At 40.4% G+C, this 19019-nt stretch overlaps 1 protein-coding gene across 1 annotated transcript; it reads right to left on the bottom strand.

Moving 5' to 3' along the window:
* Positions 1–1523: 1523 nt before the first annotated feature.
* On the bottom strand, positions 1524–18778 carry fxn (frataxin). The gene is made up of 6 exons (XM_003437527.5): positions 18567–18778; positions 18402–18482; positions 17232–17323; positions 17017–17137; positions 5895–5992; positions 1524–2495 (listed from the first exon to the last, which is right to left on the bottom strand). The coding sequence occupies exons 1-6, from the start codon at positions 18672–18674 to the stop codon at positions 2357–2359; spliced, it is 639 nt and encodes a 212-aa protein (XP_003437575.1). The 5' UTR covers positions 18675–18778; the 3' UTR covers positions 1524–2356.
* Between the last annotated feature and the right edge of the window lie 241 nt (positions 18779–19019).

Genomic DNA, 19019 nt, shown 5'->3' with positions numbered 1-19019 from the left:
TAAGTTAGTAAGGTATAGCAGAGAAAGGTTGTTTGTTTTCTATCCCTTACAGGAGAAGATTTCCACTAGAGAAGGACCCAGAAAAGGAGCAGAGACCACTTAAGCATGAAGTGTTTTCAAGTGGGAGCTGGTGTTTTATTGCTGGACCACCTAGAGGACATGAGGTTGTTGTCGGATTTGCTGAGTCAGGGGGCGGCTAGAGAGGGTCAGAGCGAAGGTAGTGGACCTGGGAATGGTGTAGTGACGTCTTTGGAAGACGTCAAGAGAGGGAATTGTAGAATTATAGGGATTATTTTATATAACCATCATCTTTGTCATTGCATTAATTATCATTTCATCCAAGCATTTATTGAAGTTGCTGGCATTATGTTATAATTTATATTATAGGGGTTATCCTAATCAAATATTAACATGTTTATTACAGGTGCAGTTATAACTACTTTAAAATGATTGAGTTAAATATATATATATCATAACTCATATGCTGAGTATATTGTTACAGTAAAATAGTAGCTGAGCAAAGGCCTGAATGTATTCAGCTTCTTGTGGTATTTGAGTTTGCTTAGTTACAGGTGACGGAAGGATGTCCAGTCCATGGTGACCTCAAAGGCCTTAGGTCATCACCATATTCGGAAGAGTATGCCACAAGGAGGAACCTCTATGTTGCATTTAATTCTTAAAATACATGAATGTTCTGTACATGCAAATTATGTGCTTGTAAACGCAAGAAGGGGCGTTACAATACCCTGATGTTATAAAAGCAATCTAGAGTGTATTTTGGGTAGAGATGTACAACTGTTTGGCAGTTTGCACCTCTCCACGCTGCGTGCATTCATTAAAATCAATTGTTTGATTGACCTCTTCTGGACCATCATTGTTTTACTCTCATCCTCAATTTCGAACCCGTAACAATGTGTAATGTATATATAGATACGTGTGTGTGTGTGTGTGTGTGTGTGTGTGTGTGTGTGTGTGTGTGTGTGTGTGTGTGTGTGTGTGTGTGTGTTTGTTTTACATTGCTGTGCTTGAGAGCCACCATCTACCGGAACCAAATTCCTTGTATGTGTCTGCACATATACTTGGCCAATAAACACGATTCTGATTCTGATTAGTTTAATTGGTCACACGACTGCATCATATGACTAACATGCGTCATCGTTTTTGAAAGTTGCAGTTTTCGCTGTCCACAATGCAACGCAAAAGCACCATCTTCAAATGCATGCGTTTTCGAGAGCGTTTTCAAAACGCTGCATTTTCCATGAGCGAAAACGCCGTCTCAGTGTGGACGGGAGGCCAAAACGGAGAGAAAACTATGCGTTTTCAAACGAAAACGTATTAGTGTGGATGTAGCCTTAGAAACTCTGGATGCTTTTAAGATGACCTGGATCACTACGACTCTACAAAGACATGTTCACAGACAGAAGTTGAGACGTAACAGGTAAAGCATTTAATTACTTTCATTGATAAACTCACAGAATTAGCACTGGATTTCAGTGGCCACACTGACCATGACTACTGAACTCTTACAAGACTTCAAAAGATGGACATTTCTGAGCTTACTCTGATGCCGTCATGTCTAAATAATTGAACTATGATCTCTGCAGTAATCTAATGTACACTCACTGGTTACTTTGTCAGTTAAACCTTATTAGTATTTGGATGAAGCCCTTCAGTATTGCCTCAGTTTTCTGTGGCACAGATTCAACAAGGTATGGGAAACACACGAAGTCTATACATTCTCCACTGACCTGTAGTATCAACAAGCCCCAGAGAACTGCTGCTCAACGGATATTTTCTCTTTTTTTGGAGCTTTCTAAACTTTAGAAATGGTTTTGTGAGAAAATCCCAGAAGAACAGCAGTTTCTCAAATATTCATACAAAATGATCTGGTACCACAAACTATGCCATGTTTAAAAGGTAATTAAATCACCTTTCTTCCCCATTCTGATTCTGGATTTAAATTTCAGCAGGCCATAATAATACCTAAAAAAGTTGCTGCTATGAAACTGCATGATTAGATATTCTGTGAAAAAGCAGTTGAACGTGTGTACCTAATAAAGTGGCCAGTTAGTGTGAATTCTGCTGCTGATAAGTTGGTCTTTGAAAACATCAGTTACCCAGATGCCAAGATTAGAGCCCTGATCAAATAAACCATTAACTCAAATATTTCTTCACGACTGGTGAAAAAGCTCAATGTGATGATGTCATTCAGCTAAGAGAATGAAGAATGCAACAGAAACAGCATTTTATACATAATTTCATTATTTTCTTTGTTTGACAGATATTGTGTATACTGTACAGAAATTCAGTCTGTGAGTCGTTGAGTCCGTGAATACTCTAAGCATTTAACAGGGTTTTAGGAATAGGGCAAGTCACACAGGTCAATGTTCTTACTAAAGATAATGGAAAACTCCTTAGAAAGCAGCTGGTGAAGGCTGATGCCATCATGAGTATATACCCAGCGTTCACCTGTCCAGTCATAGCGCTTGGGTCCACTGTAAACACAAGAGAAGAAAGGAAGAGGGAAGTAAGATTACTCTTTATTGACTTATAACAGTTTATTATTATACCAGTTTATCAAAAGAGAAATATATATATATATATATAAATAAAAGTTCCCCTCTCGTCCCTGCGGGCGGTCTATCCTTCAAGCTCGGGTCCTCTACCAGAGGCCTGGGAGCTTGGGGAGTCCTGCGCAGTATCTTAGCCATTCCTAGGACTGCACTCTTCTGGACAGAGATCTCCGATGTTGTTCCTGGGATGTGCTGGAGCCACTTACCTAGCTCGGGGGTCACTGCACCGAGTATTCCGATTACCACTGGGACCACTGTTACCTTCACCCTCTCCACATCTTCTTGAGCTCTTCTCTGAGCCCTTGGTACTTCTCCAGCTTCTCCTGTTCCTTCTTCCTGATGTTGCGGTCATTCAGTATCGCTACATCTATCACTACGGCCGTCTTCTTCTGCTTTTCTACAGCTACTATGTCGGGTTGGATAGACACCACCATTTTGTCCGTCTGTATCTGGATCAACTTGAAAAAACATTCTAATGTCTTAATACAGACAATTTGAGCAAAAATGGAAAATAGCTGACTCCATAGAGCATGTTCTTGGTGTGCATTTTGATGTATGCAGAGACAGAACAACAGAATATCAAGTCGGGATGTATTTTTGTTCTGATGTTGAAAAGGAGTAAGATTGCCATCTCTAACAATTACACAAACAATGCTTATCTTCTTACTTTTAAGGTCTCAACAATGTATTTCAATGATCACTTAAATGCATTTAGTATTGAGGATGGATTGGATGCCTTCACACTCATCTGTGTAGATGATCTGGTGTACTATACAGGGAGTGCAGAATTATTAGGCAAATGAGTATTTTGTCCACATCATCCTCTTCATGCATGTTGTCTTACTCCAAGCTGTATAGGCTTGAAAGCCTACTACCAATTAAGCATATTAGGTGATGTGCATCTCTGTAATGAGAAGGGGTGTGGTCTAATGACATCAACACCCTATATCAGGTGTGCATAATTATTAGGCAACTTCCTTTCCTTTGGCAAAATGGGTCAAAAGAAGGACTTGACAGGCTCAGAAAAGTCAAAAATAGTGAGATATCTTGCAGAGGGATGCAGCAGTCTTAAAATTGCAAAGCTTCTGAAGCGTGATCATCGAACAATCAAGCGTTTCATTCAAAATAGTCAACAGGGTCGCAAGAAGCGTGTGGAAAAACCAAGGCGCAAAATAACTGCCCATGAACTGAGAAAAGTCAAGCGTGCAGCTGCCAAGATGCCACTTGCCACCAGTTTGGCCATATTTCAGAGCTGCAACATCACTGGAGTGCCCAAAAGCACAAGGTGTGCAATACTCAGAGACATGGCCAAGGTAAGAAAGGCTGAAAGACGACCACCACTGAACAAGACACACAAGCTGAAACGTCAAGACTGGGCCAAGAAGTATCTCAAGACTGATTTTTCTAAGGTTTTATGGACTGATGAAATGAGAGTGAGTCTTGATGGGCCAGATGGATGGGCCCGTGGCTGGATTGGTAAAGGGCAGAGAGCTCCAGTCCGACTCAGACGCCAGCAAGGTGGAGGTGGAGTACTGGTTTGGGCTGGTATCATCAAAGATGAGCTTGTGGGGCCTTTTCGGGTTGAGGATGGAGTCAAGCTCAACTCCCAGTCCTACTGCCAGTTTCTGGAAGACACCTTCTTCAAGCAGTGGTACAGGAAGAAGTCTGCATCCTTCAAGAAAAACATGATTTTCATGCGGGACAATGCTCCATCACACGCATCCAAGTACTCCACAGCGTGGCTGGCAAGAAAGGCTATAAAAGAAGAAAAACTAATGACATGGCCTCCTTGTTCACCTGATCTGAACCCCATTGAGAACCTGTGGTCCATCATCAAATGTGAGATTTACAAGGAGGGAAAACAGTACACCTCTCTGAACAGTGTCTGGGAGGCTGTTGCCTTCTGTTGCCCTAACTACAAATGGGTGGACCTCCAAGGATACGGAAAGCTACGTGACCGTGACCGCTCATTATATCACAGCAGAGTGGTAGATAGAAAGCCCTGTACTGCCCTATATTGCATCTTAATTTGTTTTCATATAATTGCGTGGAATGAGTCTTGAGTTGAATGTTTTTTAATAGGCAAAAAATACTTAAGTAAATGGCGAGTTAAATTTTTGTCTCATTTTTTTTCTGCTGATCCGAAAATTGATCCGATCCGTGACGAAAAAAAACGTGATCCGATCCGAACCGTGAGACTTTTGATCCGTTGCACCACTAGTAAACAAACTGGATGATTTATTGTTTGAATACATTTTTGTAAATTAATCTCTTACATTTTTTTTAATGGGTATTTGGCATTGATGGCTGTGGTGGGTACAGTGGCTGTAGGGGGCATTGGTTGTAAATACGTTCTGTTTAATTGCAGTAGTAGAGATGTCAGTGATTAATGTGATTTTATTGTTATCTGGCAGTGACGACACTAGTGTTAGAAAATCAACACTGTTCAGTGTTAAACTTTTTGTTTTCATATCGTCATCCGATATATACCGTTATATCAAACAGCCCTACTTAACACCAGTGTAGAATATTGTTGACACTGCTCAGTGTTAGTGTTATAAAAACACTAGGTCAGTGTTAAAAATATAACAGGTTGAAAAGTGCTAATTTAACACTCAAAAGTGTGGACACATATAGACACTTTTCTAGTGTTAAATTTAACACTCAGTGTCAATTTCAAACTGGTGATTTTACTGTGTAGAGGAAGAAAGGTTGGCACTATTGGCTGATGTGCAAGAGAGCTACAACTAACAGGTGGTGAAGGAGAAAATGGAAAGGACTTTTGCTTATAGGCGGCTTGATTACAGCAGAGGCAGGGATGGGGTTATTTAAGGTCAAAGGTAATTCTGTTCAGCTGTTGCTGTTGTGTTTGTATAAATGGGAAAATAAAGAAAACCAGACATTGCAAAGGAAATAAATGACACATGAATGTAAATGGAAACGGAGATTGGCATGGTGAACTTTGAGTGCATGTAAAAACTACTAACAAACAATTAGCAACCACACCGTCAAAATATTGGATTTAATCGCTACAATAATGAAATATTTTCATGTCTGCGTTAATCAACAAGTTTAGCATTTTTTTGGTCACTTTAATTAAGTCAACACAGATTTATTACTTAACTCAAAGCTGACCAGATTGGTTATGTTGGTAACACATAAGTCACTTATTGGCATCTTAATAATAATTTAGAATTATAAAAAACAAAACTCAGCTTAGTGGAAATTGTTGAAATAACTGTATTAAGTAAATTGAACAGAGACATTTTTGGGTTCCATTTACTCATATTACCATGAAGTGATACAAAGCTTTAGTCTTACCTGGTAGGAGAAGAAAGCCAGATTTGTTTGTTTGGTGTCTGTTTGTTGATCACATAGGTGCCGTGGTCTCCACCCAGCTTCACTGTCAGAACCCCACTCTGTTAAACAAGAAACAACTGAAAACAACTGTTCTATTTTCAAAACAATTTTGACCAAACATCTATGTGGAGTATAACTAATCTTAATTTAATTTTTATTCATTTAATATGTATGTAAACTTTATTATATTCTATATTCATCGCAAAAAAATGTAAATTGTTTCAATCCTTTTCTGTTTGAATTTGATGACTATGACTCTCTTATCTGTCTGCAAAATCTGTTTTTTGCCCTTAAAATTACTGTAGCAATTTACCAGATGTACTATCAACGTCTGGTTTTAGACAGAGATACAACTGTGTATCATCTGTATAACAGTAATAAGAAATTTGGTGTTTCTTATGGAGCCTGATGGTAGTATGTATAGGGAGAATAAAATAGAGGCCAGAAAAGAGCCTTGAGGTACTCCACAAATGAGTGTAGCAGGGTAATATTTGTTACCCAGCATCATGGAGTATGTTCTGCTCTCTAAGAGGCAAACCATTTTAGAGCAGAGCCTTCAATGCCGACGCACGTCTTCAAGTGGTTTATAATAATAATGGATTGCATTTATATAACGCTTTTCGAGACCCTCAAAGCACTTTACAATTCCACTATTCATTCACACACTGGTGGAGGCAGCTACAGTTGTAGCCACAGCTGCCCTGGGGCAGACTGACAGAAGCGAGGCTGCCATATCGCGCCATCGGCCCCTCTGGCCAACACCAGTAGGTGAAGTGTCTCATCCAAGGACACAACGACCAAGACGGACAGAGCAGGGGATCGAAACAGTAACCTTCCAGTTACAAGATGAGCTTCCCAGCCCCCTGAATCACATCACTGAACACCTTCAGTAGAGCAGACTGTGTTGTGGAAGGCTCTGAAACCAGACTGATACTGATAGCAAAAGATAAAAGATTTCAGACGTTATAGGGCAGGGGTAGGGAACTCCAGGACTCGAGGGCCGGTGTCTTGCAAGAGGCGGTCCGGGTTTGTTTAGGAGATGAGTGAGGTGGGGATATTAAACAAAATGAGATTATATTAGATGGACACATCAATCACCTCAACACTGATCACTGAAAGCCCAGATGACAAGATGAGGTCTAGACAAGGGGTTCTTAACCATTTTTACCTCTGGGCCAACCTTTCCACTACAAAGTGGCCCCGTGGCCTCATTCAGATATTAACACTGTACTGAATAAATTGATGTTGCTTTTGGTTTGATTTATATTTAATAACTAAATCAAATCTACATAATTTTAACAGCTAAAACCTTGTCAAATAAATATGATAATGACATGATGCAATGTATTAATCAAAGACATTTATTTATTATGTGTATGTGAACCTGCACATAAAAGAAAATGCCAAGCAGGTTAACAATTCATAGAACAAACCAAACTGCAAGTACAAATTGAAATTGAAAGGCTCAAGTCAGGCTTAATAACACAAAAATAATTAATAATTCAATTTTACTACAGCAAAAGAGACATGAAAAAAAAGGGAAAATAGAAATTGGATAAATAATGTGGTGATAAAATAAATACATTCAAAATAATTTCTAATTAAATATATAAATAAAAACTATTATAACATATAAATAAAGTGCAAATGAACATACAGCTTTATAATCTGTGAGTGAGTCTGAAAGTCTGAAACTTGCTTCAGCAGTAAATCTCTTTTCATTGGCAGAAGCAGAAGTTATGCTTTATATTTGAGACAAACAGTCAAAACAGGTAACTCCCCTTTATGTTCACCTCTTAATAAGACACCTGAGCCTGCCTCTCAGACACCATCAGATCCAGTCTGGACTGGGGGAAAGGCTCACTCTCAGAGCAGCTTCCAGTGTTCCTCTGAGTCTGCTTTGGGCTTTGGTCTTGGTTGTGGCCATAGTGGAAAATCCTGATTCACACAGATATGTAATTGTGAATGGGAGAAGGAGTTTTACAGCTCTCAGTGCCAGACATGGGTACTCCTTTAAGACACCAGTCCAGAGCCCAAGTCCAGTTTGCCCCACTGCAACTTTAACGAAGCTGGGATTCCAGATTTCAGGGCAAAGCAGCATCATTTTGCTTTGCCCTCCAAAATCCACACACATCCTCCTCTGGGATCCTCAGACAGACAGGGTCACTGATCTTCACCTGAGGAGAGTTATCCAAGATTTGAGACCAAAGTGGAAACATGTCCATCATCTTTTCCTGGACCCTTTTAGTCCACAAAGCAAGTTTCCTCTTAAAGCTTCAACTTTGTCTGCAACACAAAACATGTTGCTGTTCCTTGAAGTGAGATGTTCAGCAGGTTCAGCAGTGAAAAAAATGTCACAGAGGCAGGCAAGCTCAGCTGTGAACTTTGAGTTGGCATAATAATGAAAAAAGGAGATTTTTTTTTCTCCATTAGAAAAGAGAAGACCTCATTCCTCAGTTCAAACAAACGCTTGACGACCAGCCCTGTTGAAAGCCATCTCACCTCACTGTGGTAGAGCAGCTGGACATGATCTGCTTTCATGTCCTCACAAAGCTTGGCAAAACATCTGGAGTTTACAGCATTATTTTTAATGAAGTTGATAGTTTTCACACTTACATCCATGACCTCAACTCTGGTCACATCATTTTGCTGCAAGGCTTTCACGATGGAGAAAACAGTGGGTCAGGAATCTGCATAATGACGCTGTGATGCCTGCCAGTCATTGAAGCTGCACCATAACTGCACACCCCAACAGTTCTGCCAGTTCAGGTCGTTCTCAGTAAAACATTCCTGAGCTGTGGCTCGTGTTGGTAGCTCTCCACAAAACAGCATGTCTTCATGCAAACTGCTGTCCCAGTGATAATAAACAAAAACCAGCAGCAGTGCGCCATTGGTGACATCAGTGGACTCGGCTAGTTGCAAAGATAAAAAATGGGCTACTTTTTATTCTTTCCAGAAGCTGATGCTGTATGTCTAAGGCCCTGTCTGTGATCAGTCAGAGTTGTAGTTGCGAGCGGGGGGGGGATTACTTCATTTTTGCATTTTAAGAACTTCTCTATATCTTTTGCTAACTGCAAACGAGTATCTTCTTCTGCTTGCTTATTGAGGCTGATTAAACAACTTCCACCAAGCAGTGGGAAGCTGTATTGTGACTGAGATTTTCATGGATAACAGTAGTCCATGGTGTCTTCAATTAACAACTTATGATGCCCTCGCGGCCCACAGGTGTAAAACAAATTTTTTTTTTTTCCAGCCCTCAAGGTGTGGCTCATGGCCCAAAAATGGGCAGCGGCCCTATGGTTAAGAATCACTGGTCTAGAGTGTGTCCTTGTTTATGTGTGGGGCCACTGACAGACTAGATTAAGTTACATGACCCCAAGAGTTGCAAAAATTCAATAACCAAAGGTTTGGAGGGACAACACATGGATATTTAAATCACCAAGGATTAGCAACCTATCAGTGGTTGGTAATGTCACAGACAGAAAGTCAGAAAATTCCTGAATGAAATCTTTGTTAACGTGAGGTCTGTCTACTAGAGCACAGAGTAAAGGAGAGGACAGATCCAGCATAAACAGTTGTAAAACTAGTGTAGTCACTTCTGGGCAGCATTCTGCATTTAAAGTGATCTCTGAAAATTGTTGCCAAGCCGCCTCCACGACGGCAGGTCTTACATGTGTTAAGGAAGTTATAGTTTTCAGGAGTCAGTTTGACAAAAGCAGCTAGATCATCGGTGGGTAGCCAAGTTTCAGTCATAAAAGAAAGTCCAAACCACAGGAGACAAACAGGTCACAGTATATGAAGGTCTTATTCACCACGGACTTTACATTGATTAATGCTAATTTAAGTTGTGGATAATCTGAGACTGAATGTGTGGCAGCGCTGGGTAAAATAGTGGATGGTACAAATTCCAGATGCTGAAATTGGTGGCAGTGACACATCTAGTTTTTCTATCCAGTCTAGGTGAGAGATGACGGGAAGCTGTCCAGATGGATGGAATGTGCAGAGAAAGTCTGTTTCCCACAGAATTATTATACACATGGAGATTATGATGGCAGCCCCGGTGAATGTAGCGTGGGTGGCGAGCTATCGCCAAAGCAACACAGCGCACATAAGTTTGGGGAGGCAGCCGAGTCCTCATGTTTAGATGTAGCAGTCCCACTTTTGAATAGCTCATTCCATGAGCCTTTGGTATGGCTATAGAGATCGACAGACCACGTGACTTTTGCGCGTTGCATTGTAGGTACAAGTGGCAGCAAAATCAAAACACTGCATCAAGCGCTAGCATTTCCAGCACAGGTAACTATTAATTCTGCGATTTTAATCCCTACTTGCATTTTATTTGCCCCAAAAACAGTTATGTACAAAACGAAGGAGAACACGGCAGGTCTGCACAAAGATAGACTTGACGAAAAGGACACAAAAAAAAAAAAAAAAAAGGTGAAGACGTTAGTGTGCTGCCCAGCTTTCATCACACTCATTTTTATAATTATATGGTCCTAAGTGTGAGTGCATACACTCATGAAGTGTTTGGTAACTTCAGATCACTGCAACAAGCTCAGGTCCAGTTTACCGACCGATGGGTACAGGACACAGACATGTTCCGAGTAGCCAGATACGTAGGTGGACACCAGGTTTTATTCTAAGTGAAGGGCAACCCTTCAAAAAACGGACTGAGCAGTGGAGTAGCCAAGGCAATAGAACAATATAAAACTTGATTACTAAAATATAATTTATTTCACAAAAACATTTAAAACAGTTAAAAACACCCCTGGCCAGAGAGAACACACAGTAAAAACATAAAAACAACACTAAGAGTTAGGGCTGTTCGATATAACGATATATATCGGATGACGATAGAAAAACGTCTATCGTTTCATTTTACGCTATCGTTTGTTTCGTGGTGTCGCAAAATAAACTGTTTACGGAAATATTTTTTCATCATTTTGATGGTCACTGTAGTGGCTATATTAATTTCCTAAAGTTCTCTCTTTCTCTTATATTTAATATAACCACACTACGGAAGGACAAGCGCTTGTTTTTTATGCGTTTTCGTTAGCAACAACGACAGTAAAACCACGGCGTGTCCGCTTGTTTATTTTCCACATAAACCTTTCACAAGAAAGCTCAAGATCCTGTTGAGGCTTTTCAAAATAAAACGAGTCACGTGAAAGATGCAGAGTATTAACGGATGAGAAGCAAAAAAGAGCCGCCAGGTGCTAAAAAATAAACCTTAGACTCAAACGTTAGAACAGGCTTTTCCCCGCAGCACGCCGTGTAATAAATACTCACAAAGAAAACGGCGGCTGTTACAACTTAAGTCTAAAAATATATCGTTTCATGCATCAGTTAAAACACTCGACTCCAGGTACGCGACGCCCAGCTGGAAACACTTCACGCAAGTCGAGATGCCCGACATTCACAGAATTTACAGGAACTGTTACATTTTTGTAATTTATATCGTTATATCGACGATAGATGTTTTAATATCGGGATATGAGATTTTGGTCATATCGCACAGCCCTACTAAGAGTCCAATGGCATCAGCCACAGCATTAAAATCCACTAAAATCGGAGCGGGGCAAAGAAAGCCTAGCAACGTCCCTGGCCATCCTGTCTGTCTCTTTGCTCCGAAGTACCGGAAGAGAGAGGGGTTGCAGCGACAGTCACTGTTCTTTCCAGTGAAAGGGATTTCTTGTACCACCGTGTATTTCTGGACTTACCCCGCAATCCAAGCCCTCCGTCGCCTCTTCGTGACTTCGGAAACATGACTTGAACACTTTTTCTTCCACGAAGGAATCCGATAAAAACCGATCGCTTTACCCGTCGGCTTCCAGTGGCTGTCACGAGTTTCACCCCGGAAATGACGTCACATTTTGAAAATGTGACGTCATTTCCGGAGTAAAACCGCAAAGGATTGTAGGTACAAGTGGCAAGTGGTACTAGCACGCACGAGCTATTACAAGACAACAGTCACACAGCGATAAAAAGAAACACAAAGAATGGCAAGAAGCTGTTGTGCCATAGCCGGTCGCATGACAGCCACGGGAAGCCGACGGGTAAAGCAATCGGTTTTTTATCGAATTCCTTCACGGAAGAAAAAGTGCTCAAGTCATGTTTCCGAAGTCACGAAGAGCCGACGAATGGCCTGGATTGCAGCCATTCGAAGACCAAATATAACGTTCCAGAACACTCCTTAGTCTGCTCCAAGCATTTCCACAAAGGTAAGTCTTCTGTTGTAGTTATTACATAATTTATCATAACATAATCGTTGATGTAAATAAGTCTTATATTGATTTGAATTGAATTCGTTGCGCTATGCTGCTTTGTTCATTGTAGCTTTGCGGGCTAATGTTTGTTGTGTTTTGTAGGAAAACCAGCCTACAAAATGCTGGAATGCGATCCAGACCGGGCACCTCTATCACCCTGGGTTACCGAGTTTAAAGCTGCTACCACAGCCAGATTTGATCGGTTAAGAGAGAGAGCGACATCAAAACAGCCACGAAACGTCCCGCATATATGTGCCCAAGGGTTGTATTGAAGCAATCAAGTGACGAATAACTGTTTTCCAGTATGTTGATTTGCAACGGGGTTTTTTTGGGGGGGTTTTTGCATTGTTGATTTGTTTTTCACCGAAGCAGCTAATAAAGCATAATGGAATACAATTTTGCCTCTTTCTTGTAAGATTCTATAATAGAATGAAACAATAATGCCAGTTATAAATAAAGACAACAAATTGAATGAATTATTAAAGACTTATTTTATTTCTACTGCATCTTAAAAAGTTGTGTAATACTACAACCTGAAACTACAAATAGATTGCGTTTGCCTGTACAGGAGATAAAGGAAAAAGTTTAATGACAGCTGTAAAATGAAATAGTCCAAATCAGAAAATAGATACACCAAAGTAAACTGGACCTGGGCTTGTAGCAGGGATCTGAAGTTACTAAACACTTCGTGAGTGTATGCACTCACACTTAGGACCATATAATAATAAATATGTGCGTGATGAAAGTTGGGCAGCGCGCTAACGTCCTTACTCCACTCTGTATGCTCGTATGGGTCTGACGCTTTCACTCCTTTGATTTTTTCCTCGTACCTTTTTTTTGCCTTTTCGTCACGCCTGTCTTTGTACAGACCTGCCGTGTTCACTGTCATTTTTATTTGGCAAATAAAATGCAAGTAGGGATTAAAACTAGGGCTGCTCGATTATGGCAAAAATGATAATCACGATTATTTTCACTGAAATTGAGATCTCGATTATTTGACGATATTTATTTAACAATAACAATGTATTGAATAATGGCTTTAAAGATTGTCAAAAAATAATATAAAATAGTGTGCAAATACTGATTACAGTGCAAATGTTTGGAATATAAAAAATAAATGAAAAATGTAAACATCTATGTTTAGTGAACTTCAAAATACTGCACAATATTTGATCCACGTCTGACTCCGCGAACCCATAATGTTTCCACCAATGTTCCCTCTAATATTTCACGTGTCTGAGCGAACACACAAACTCCCTGAGCGTCCCTTGGACCACTGTGAGCGACATCAGACGTGTGCACTGTGGTCACGCCAGCATCGAATCCATCCAAGTTACATGGTTTATTAAAATAATCAAATTACAGCATTTACATTTATGTTAGACTACTTTTAATTAACTGCTTTAGCCCACTTACAATGAAAATGTAAAAAATCCTGTTCATGACCTGTGTAGTATGTTAACACTATTGGAAGTAAAAATAACTTGAACTCCAATTTTGAAAACACAACTTTCTTTCTTTTCTTTTTTTTCATAAAGCTCTGACTTGTATTATGAGTCTGTGGTCTGGGAGAGAGTCTGTAACTCTCTGTCTGCCAAATACAGTATATAATGACCAATGTTGGGCAATTAATTATATAGTTACTCCTCAGTTTGGCAAACAACAAAGTTTTTTGCAGCTATTTTTTTTTTTTTTAAATGCAGCCAAGGCGTTTTTTTAAACAAACATTTCAAACTATTTACAGAACAATCAGCTGTTCTGCATCAAATCTGATGCCACACAAATTATTTGTGCCACTCCAAAAAATCATTTGTCCACTATGAGATAAAGGAGAACACCACAGCCTGATACCTGCAGGCCTGACAACAGGAGATGTATCACTGCTGTAACACCTGTAACATTCAGCAACCGCCTCATTGTTCTGACACACACAACAAAACTATTGACTACACTACACACTAACTACACACTAACTACACAAGATTTGCGCTAAACGTCTCAAATCTCTCACATCTCAGAACACCGCCGTCACTCCTAAAACTTCCCCCGTTTCTTAACAACTAGATGCCACGTTGCCATATCATTTTTTGATTGGTCGACACGGTACTTTTTTCGACCAATAGGAAAGGGTGGGGGGTTTTTTGGTTTTGTTTTTGCTCACAGGCTTTCCAGCGTTTTCCTTATAAAACGCCGTTTTTACCGTTTCTTCCCGCAGTAAATATAAACAACGATCGTATTCAGGAAGAAAAGCAAACATTGCAGATATTTTTATCATAACTCTGGTTTTACGTGGCCGATCAACACAATTTAAAAACTGGTATAAAGTCCACACTTTTCCCTCAGTTGTTCCGTCTGTCCTGCTCACATCTCCAATGGTTGGACACGTTGTCATTAACGTGGCTTCACTGCACATCAGCCACGCCGCTTTGCTAGCTAAAACACCGGTGTCGGCACATAAGGACGCTGTCATAGCCTGTCAGCGACGTTGATTGGCTGCGTATATACGAATGTGAATTGCATTATTGGCTGGACTATAGGATAAGGTGGCATCGTTCTAATCCCATACAGGAGCAGCCAGTCACTTACTGACTAACACTGCAAAACAGAATTGTTAAAGTTTTAATTTTAATTTCAATTCAGGTTAGTTTTTTTTGTGCGCAACGCAGATTTTCTGTGCGCAGAGACCGTGCCAGCAGTGCGCAATTGCGCACGTGCGCAGCTTAGAGGGAACATTGGTTTCCACACCACTGAAGTCGTTTTACCTCTTTTCAACCAGCGGCATTCTTTCTTCAGCAGCCATTATCCTCTCCTCTCCAAATAACTTCTGCTTAGCTTTCCGAGCTTCCCTCGGGTCCTCTTAATTGTTGTGATGCGTGTTCGAAACGCAGAGAGGTGCGCTCGATTTGCCACACAGAGCAGCGTGAGAGTAAAGCACGAGGGAGGTGCTAATAATCGGCTCAGTCATTTTTAATGATCGTTGAAAACCCAGATCGTAATCGAGATTAAAATTCGATTAATTGAGCAGCCCTAATTAAAACCGCAGAATTAATGATTACTCCACATGCTTAATCAACACATGTCTACCTTCTCTGTGCCCCCCTTACAGTTGACATCATCCCCTCTTCCATGGAGTCAGGAGTGTTAACCTCAGTGACTTCCATCTTCAAAATGCCAACAATACCTCCCTCCCACTCCACAGCAAGTCACAGGAACACGTTCTGTGAGAGATTACCCGGAGTCACCACTGAATGACACAAGACATCTTTCCTGTCTGTGGTTTCCTCTGTGAACAATTCCTCTAAGAGCACAAGTACACACTGCAGTAGTTGAAGAGTTATCACATCCTCTATTGACAAAATAAAGTCAGTAACGTTAAGAGAGGCACCTCAATTTCAATTGGATCCATATTCAATTTGTGTAATATACCCGGATATTTATATATTACAGCCATTTGTATTTCTTAGAGCTATTTTGTAATATTTAATTTAGGGCTGCCATGAATAGTCGACTAGTCATGACTACGTCGACGATCAAAATCATCGACGACTAATTTAATAGTTGACGCGTCGTTTGAAGCTTTGTGAGATCCTGAAAGACGCAGGAATAAGTTGTAGGATTTAAGGGTGTAATAACGGACTGAAACAGAACATCTACAAGGATGCCAGCTGCTGTTAAACACCAAAGAAGAAGAAGCAGTCTCCAGTATCGTAGCTGTGTCCAAATTCAGGGGCTGCATCCTTCGGAGGCCGCATTTGTACAGCGATTACGTTACAGCAACACGACGAAGGCTGTCCAAATTTGTAGACTCCTCCAAATGCGGCCGACAAATGAGTCCTCCTTTTCCTCAGATTTGAAGGATGGGTCGGGTGTATCCTTCGTGATCCCCAACCTATCCCAGAATTCATAGCGCGGCCAAACCAATTCTAGTTCCAACAACTGTCCAACAGCTAAGTTTCCAACTTAGTTTTAATATTACTCTTATTACTCACAAAATAAAACTTCTAAGATATTCTCAGGCAAGAAGGTAGCTGTGTAAACTTCAAATATCTGCTCGGTTTATCGAGCCATCACATATTTGCAAAAGTGCTCTGACGTCTTTGGAGACGAGCTGACGGGGAGGTCAAGGCTCACCAGAGACGGCGATAACAGCGAACTCCTGGCACATCGTTTTGAAACCCCCCGCGGTCTTTGGTTAGTCAGGTTAAACAAGTCACATACAAGTCACTTAGATAACTTAAAAATGTTATTGTTTGGCTTTTTTCAGTATTTTATTTGTTCCTGAATAAATCGGTTTGGCTGAGATTAAAGTTATAGTTTTCACACAGCTGAATAAAAGTCAAACAGAAAACTGATTAAACAGCAGTGTGAGATGGTCGAGAGTTTACTCCAGTGTCCTGTTATATTTAGATAGCAAGGAGCAGACGGCTGAGTTTATTAAACTCCACCGAGACAATCTGCAAATTTCGTTAAAAGTTTAATAAACTATCGTCTTGTCTTTATTTTTAGTTAGCACATACCTGAAACACTTAAAGCTGTAAGCTAATGATAGTTATATAAGCGCAGACGCATGCTGGTGCAATAAGCTGTACATGTTACGTCCAGTGCATGCCTGATCTGATTAGTCGACTAATTGCAAAAATAATCGGTGACTAGTCGACTATCAAAATAATCGTTTGTGGCAGCCCTACTTTAATTGTATGTTCATCATTTAGTTTCTGTAAATAAGCATTTAGATAATTCTGCCATCATTTATTATGGCTACGATTAAAGTTCACTTTACAGTTAGCAACCTTTACAACATCCATAGAGTGACTTACAGAGAAGACAACATCATAGTCTGCCCCAGTAAAAGCTTCATCGGTGAGGTCTTCAAAGTAATCAGCCAGAGCATCCAGTGTCTCATCGACCAGCTTCTCATATGTTGCTACAGACAGTTCACTTTTAGAGAATGACGGAAAGTTATAAATTAGTTCAAGTAGCCAAAGCTTAAGCAATGCTTAAGGAGAAAAACAAAAATTAAAATATTGGTTACCTTACATGCACGAGGGTGACTTTTTTCTGACTTGGTGAATTCAGGTAGATGGTTTTGCTCCACCTGCAACCATTAATTCTGCTCCCGAACCACTGAAATAGAAAAGTCCAACAACTTATTTAATTATTCTTCTCCTTAGTCCAGTTTTATGCTCAGCTGGTTTCTGACAATTATGCACCTTGTAGAGTATTTATGGCCAACTTTGAATTTTATAGTTCGTATATTTTCCATTTTGAAGACAGATCATGAAATCAATCAATGTGAAACATTTGTGACACGTACTTTTATGCTTAATAAAGTGTTGAATTTGGAGGTGCAAGGCCCTCCCTGATTTCGGACTGAGACATAAGCTAATTCTAACTGTAAGCCTCTCTATTAAACTTTGTTTACTTCTTCAAAGGTTCTGTGGGCCCTTCTAAGAACTCTGAGCATCAGAACTTTCTATAGATTTTCCAGTTGGATTCGGGTCAGGTGATTGGCTGAGCCATTCTCGCAGCATCTGGCAGAGTTCAACTTTGGTGTCATCTGACCAGACTGTATTCTCCCAGTATTTCACAGGCTTGTCAAAAATTTGTTCAAAAACAGATGCAAGAATGCCGACAGTTACACACTCATGCAATAAAGAGGATGTTTATTGTATTACAACACACAATAAGACAACTGATCGACTGAGATATTGATCATTTAAGCGAATTTTCCATTAATATGGTTTATAGTGTACTGAGGTGTTTTGAGGGTTTTATTGCTTCTTTTCCTAAAGGGATGGTTCGAAAATTCCTACACCAGCAAACAGTAAATATTTGTGATAATATTCAACTATAGAAGTAATAATATTTGAACAATTCTTCAGTCAGGACGGAGTGCAGAACAGTGAGGATGTCCATGTAGAGTTTAAACAGGCCTCACAACAGGTTGTGTTTTAATTTGATACAATTCATCTTAATTTGTTACATAGTGACGACGGTTTAGTGTGTGTGTGTGTGTGTGTGTGTGTGTGTGTGTGTGTGTGTGTGTGTGGAGGGACCATTTCTGTGCCTCTCTGTAAAAACCAGACCAAACATTTGAAGATAAACTGGAGATGGCGGTGAAGCAGGCTCGGTGATAACTACAAACCGTCATTAAGTATGTTACAGTTTAAACCCATCACCACCGAGTAAAAGCTGAACTTACGCTGTGTGAAGGCCGGCAGGCGGGATGCAGCGCGTGGTTAATGAACGGACGAAGCCCCGGGAGGTGAGATAATCTCCAAAACTACAGTGGACATAAAGGACACTGTCAGTGTGGCTCGTATCTAACATTAGCATCATGTACAGTCACACTAGACTCAGCTCGTACCTGGTTCGCCAAATCCTTCTTCCTCTGCTGTGTCAGCATGCTGAACTGTGTGCTCGCGAACTGACACATGTGTGAATAAATCCCTGGTGTCTTACAGAACAAACGCATGGTTTACTGACGGTCCGACAAATACTCCCAGTGTTTTGACAGCCAACGCTTCTTCTCCTTCTTCTTCTGCTGCTGCTTTCTTTCTTTTTCGTCATTTATTGGCGGTTGCCAAACAGCACAATGGTGCATTACCGCCCCCTGCTGGTGTGGAGAATGAGTGTGTCTTAAAAAACTAAATATGGCCTGATAATACTCGAGTTCTTAAAAATACATCAACCAAGTCCATTTTCACTTTCAGATCACCGAGCTTCTGGATCAGCTGTCTTCTTTCAGCGTCATATTTCTGACATTAAAACAGGTTTTCCTCCCACTGCTTTTGACACCTTTCTTCCATTTTCTGCCGTA

The sequence above is a fragment of the Oreochromis niloticus genome, linkage group LG12, assembly GCF_001858045.2.
Source record: "Oreochromis niloticus isolate F11D_XX linkage group LG12, O_niloticus_UMD_NMBU, whole genome shotgun sequence".
Lineage (NCBI taxonomy): Eukaryota > Metazoa > Chordata > Actinopteri > Cichliformes > Cichlidae > Oreochromis > Oreochromis niloticus.
This window is presented reverse-complemented; position numbering and strand designations above follow the sequence as displayed.

What these genes read in the sequence shown, in the direction of transcription:
- fxn (XM_003437527.5), bottom strand. Translation starts at nt 18,674, where the DNA reads ATGCGTTTGTTCTGTAAGACACCAGGGATTTATTCACACATGTGTCAG. An exon ending in GTCACCCTCGTGCATGTAAG is followed by an intron (nt 17,138 to 17,231) that starts GTAACCAATATT and finishes ATTCTCTAAAAG; the next exon opens with TGAACTGTCTGTAGCAACAT. An exon ending in ACTATGATGTTGTCTTCTCT is followed by an intron (nt 5,993 to 17,016) that starts GTAAGTCACTCT and finishes CTTGTTTAACAG; the next exon opens with AGTGGGGTTCTGACAGTGAA.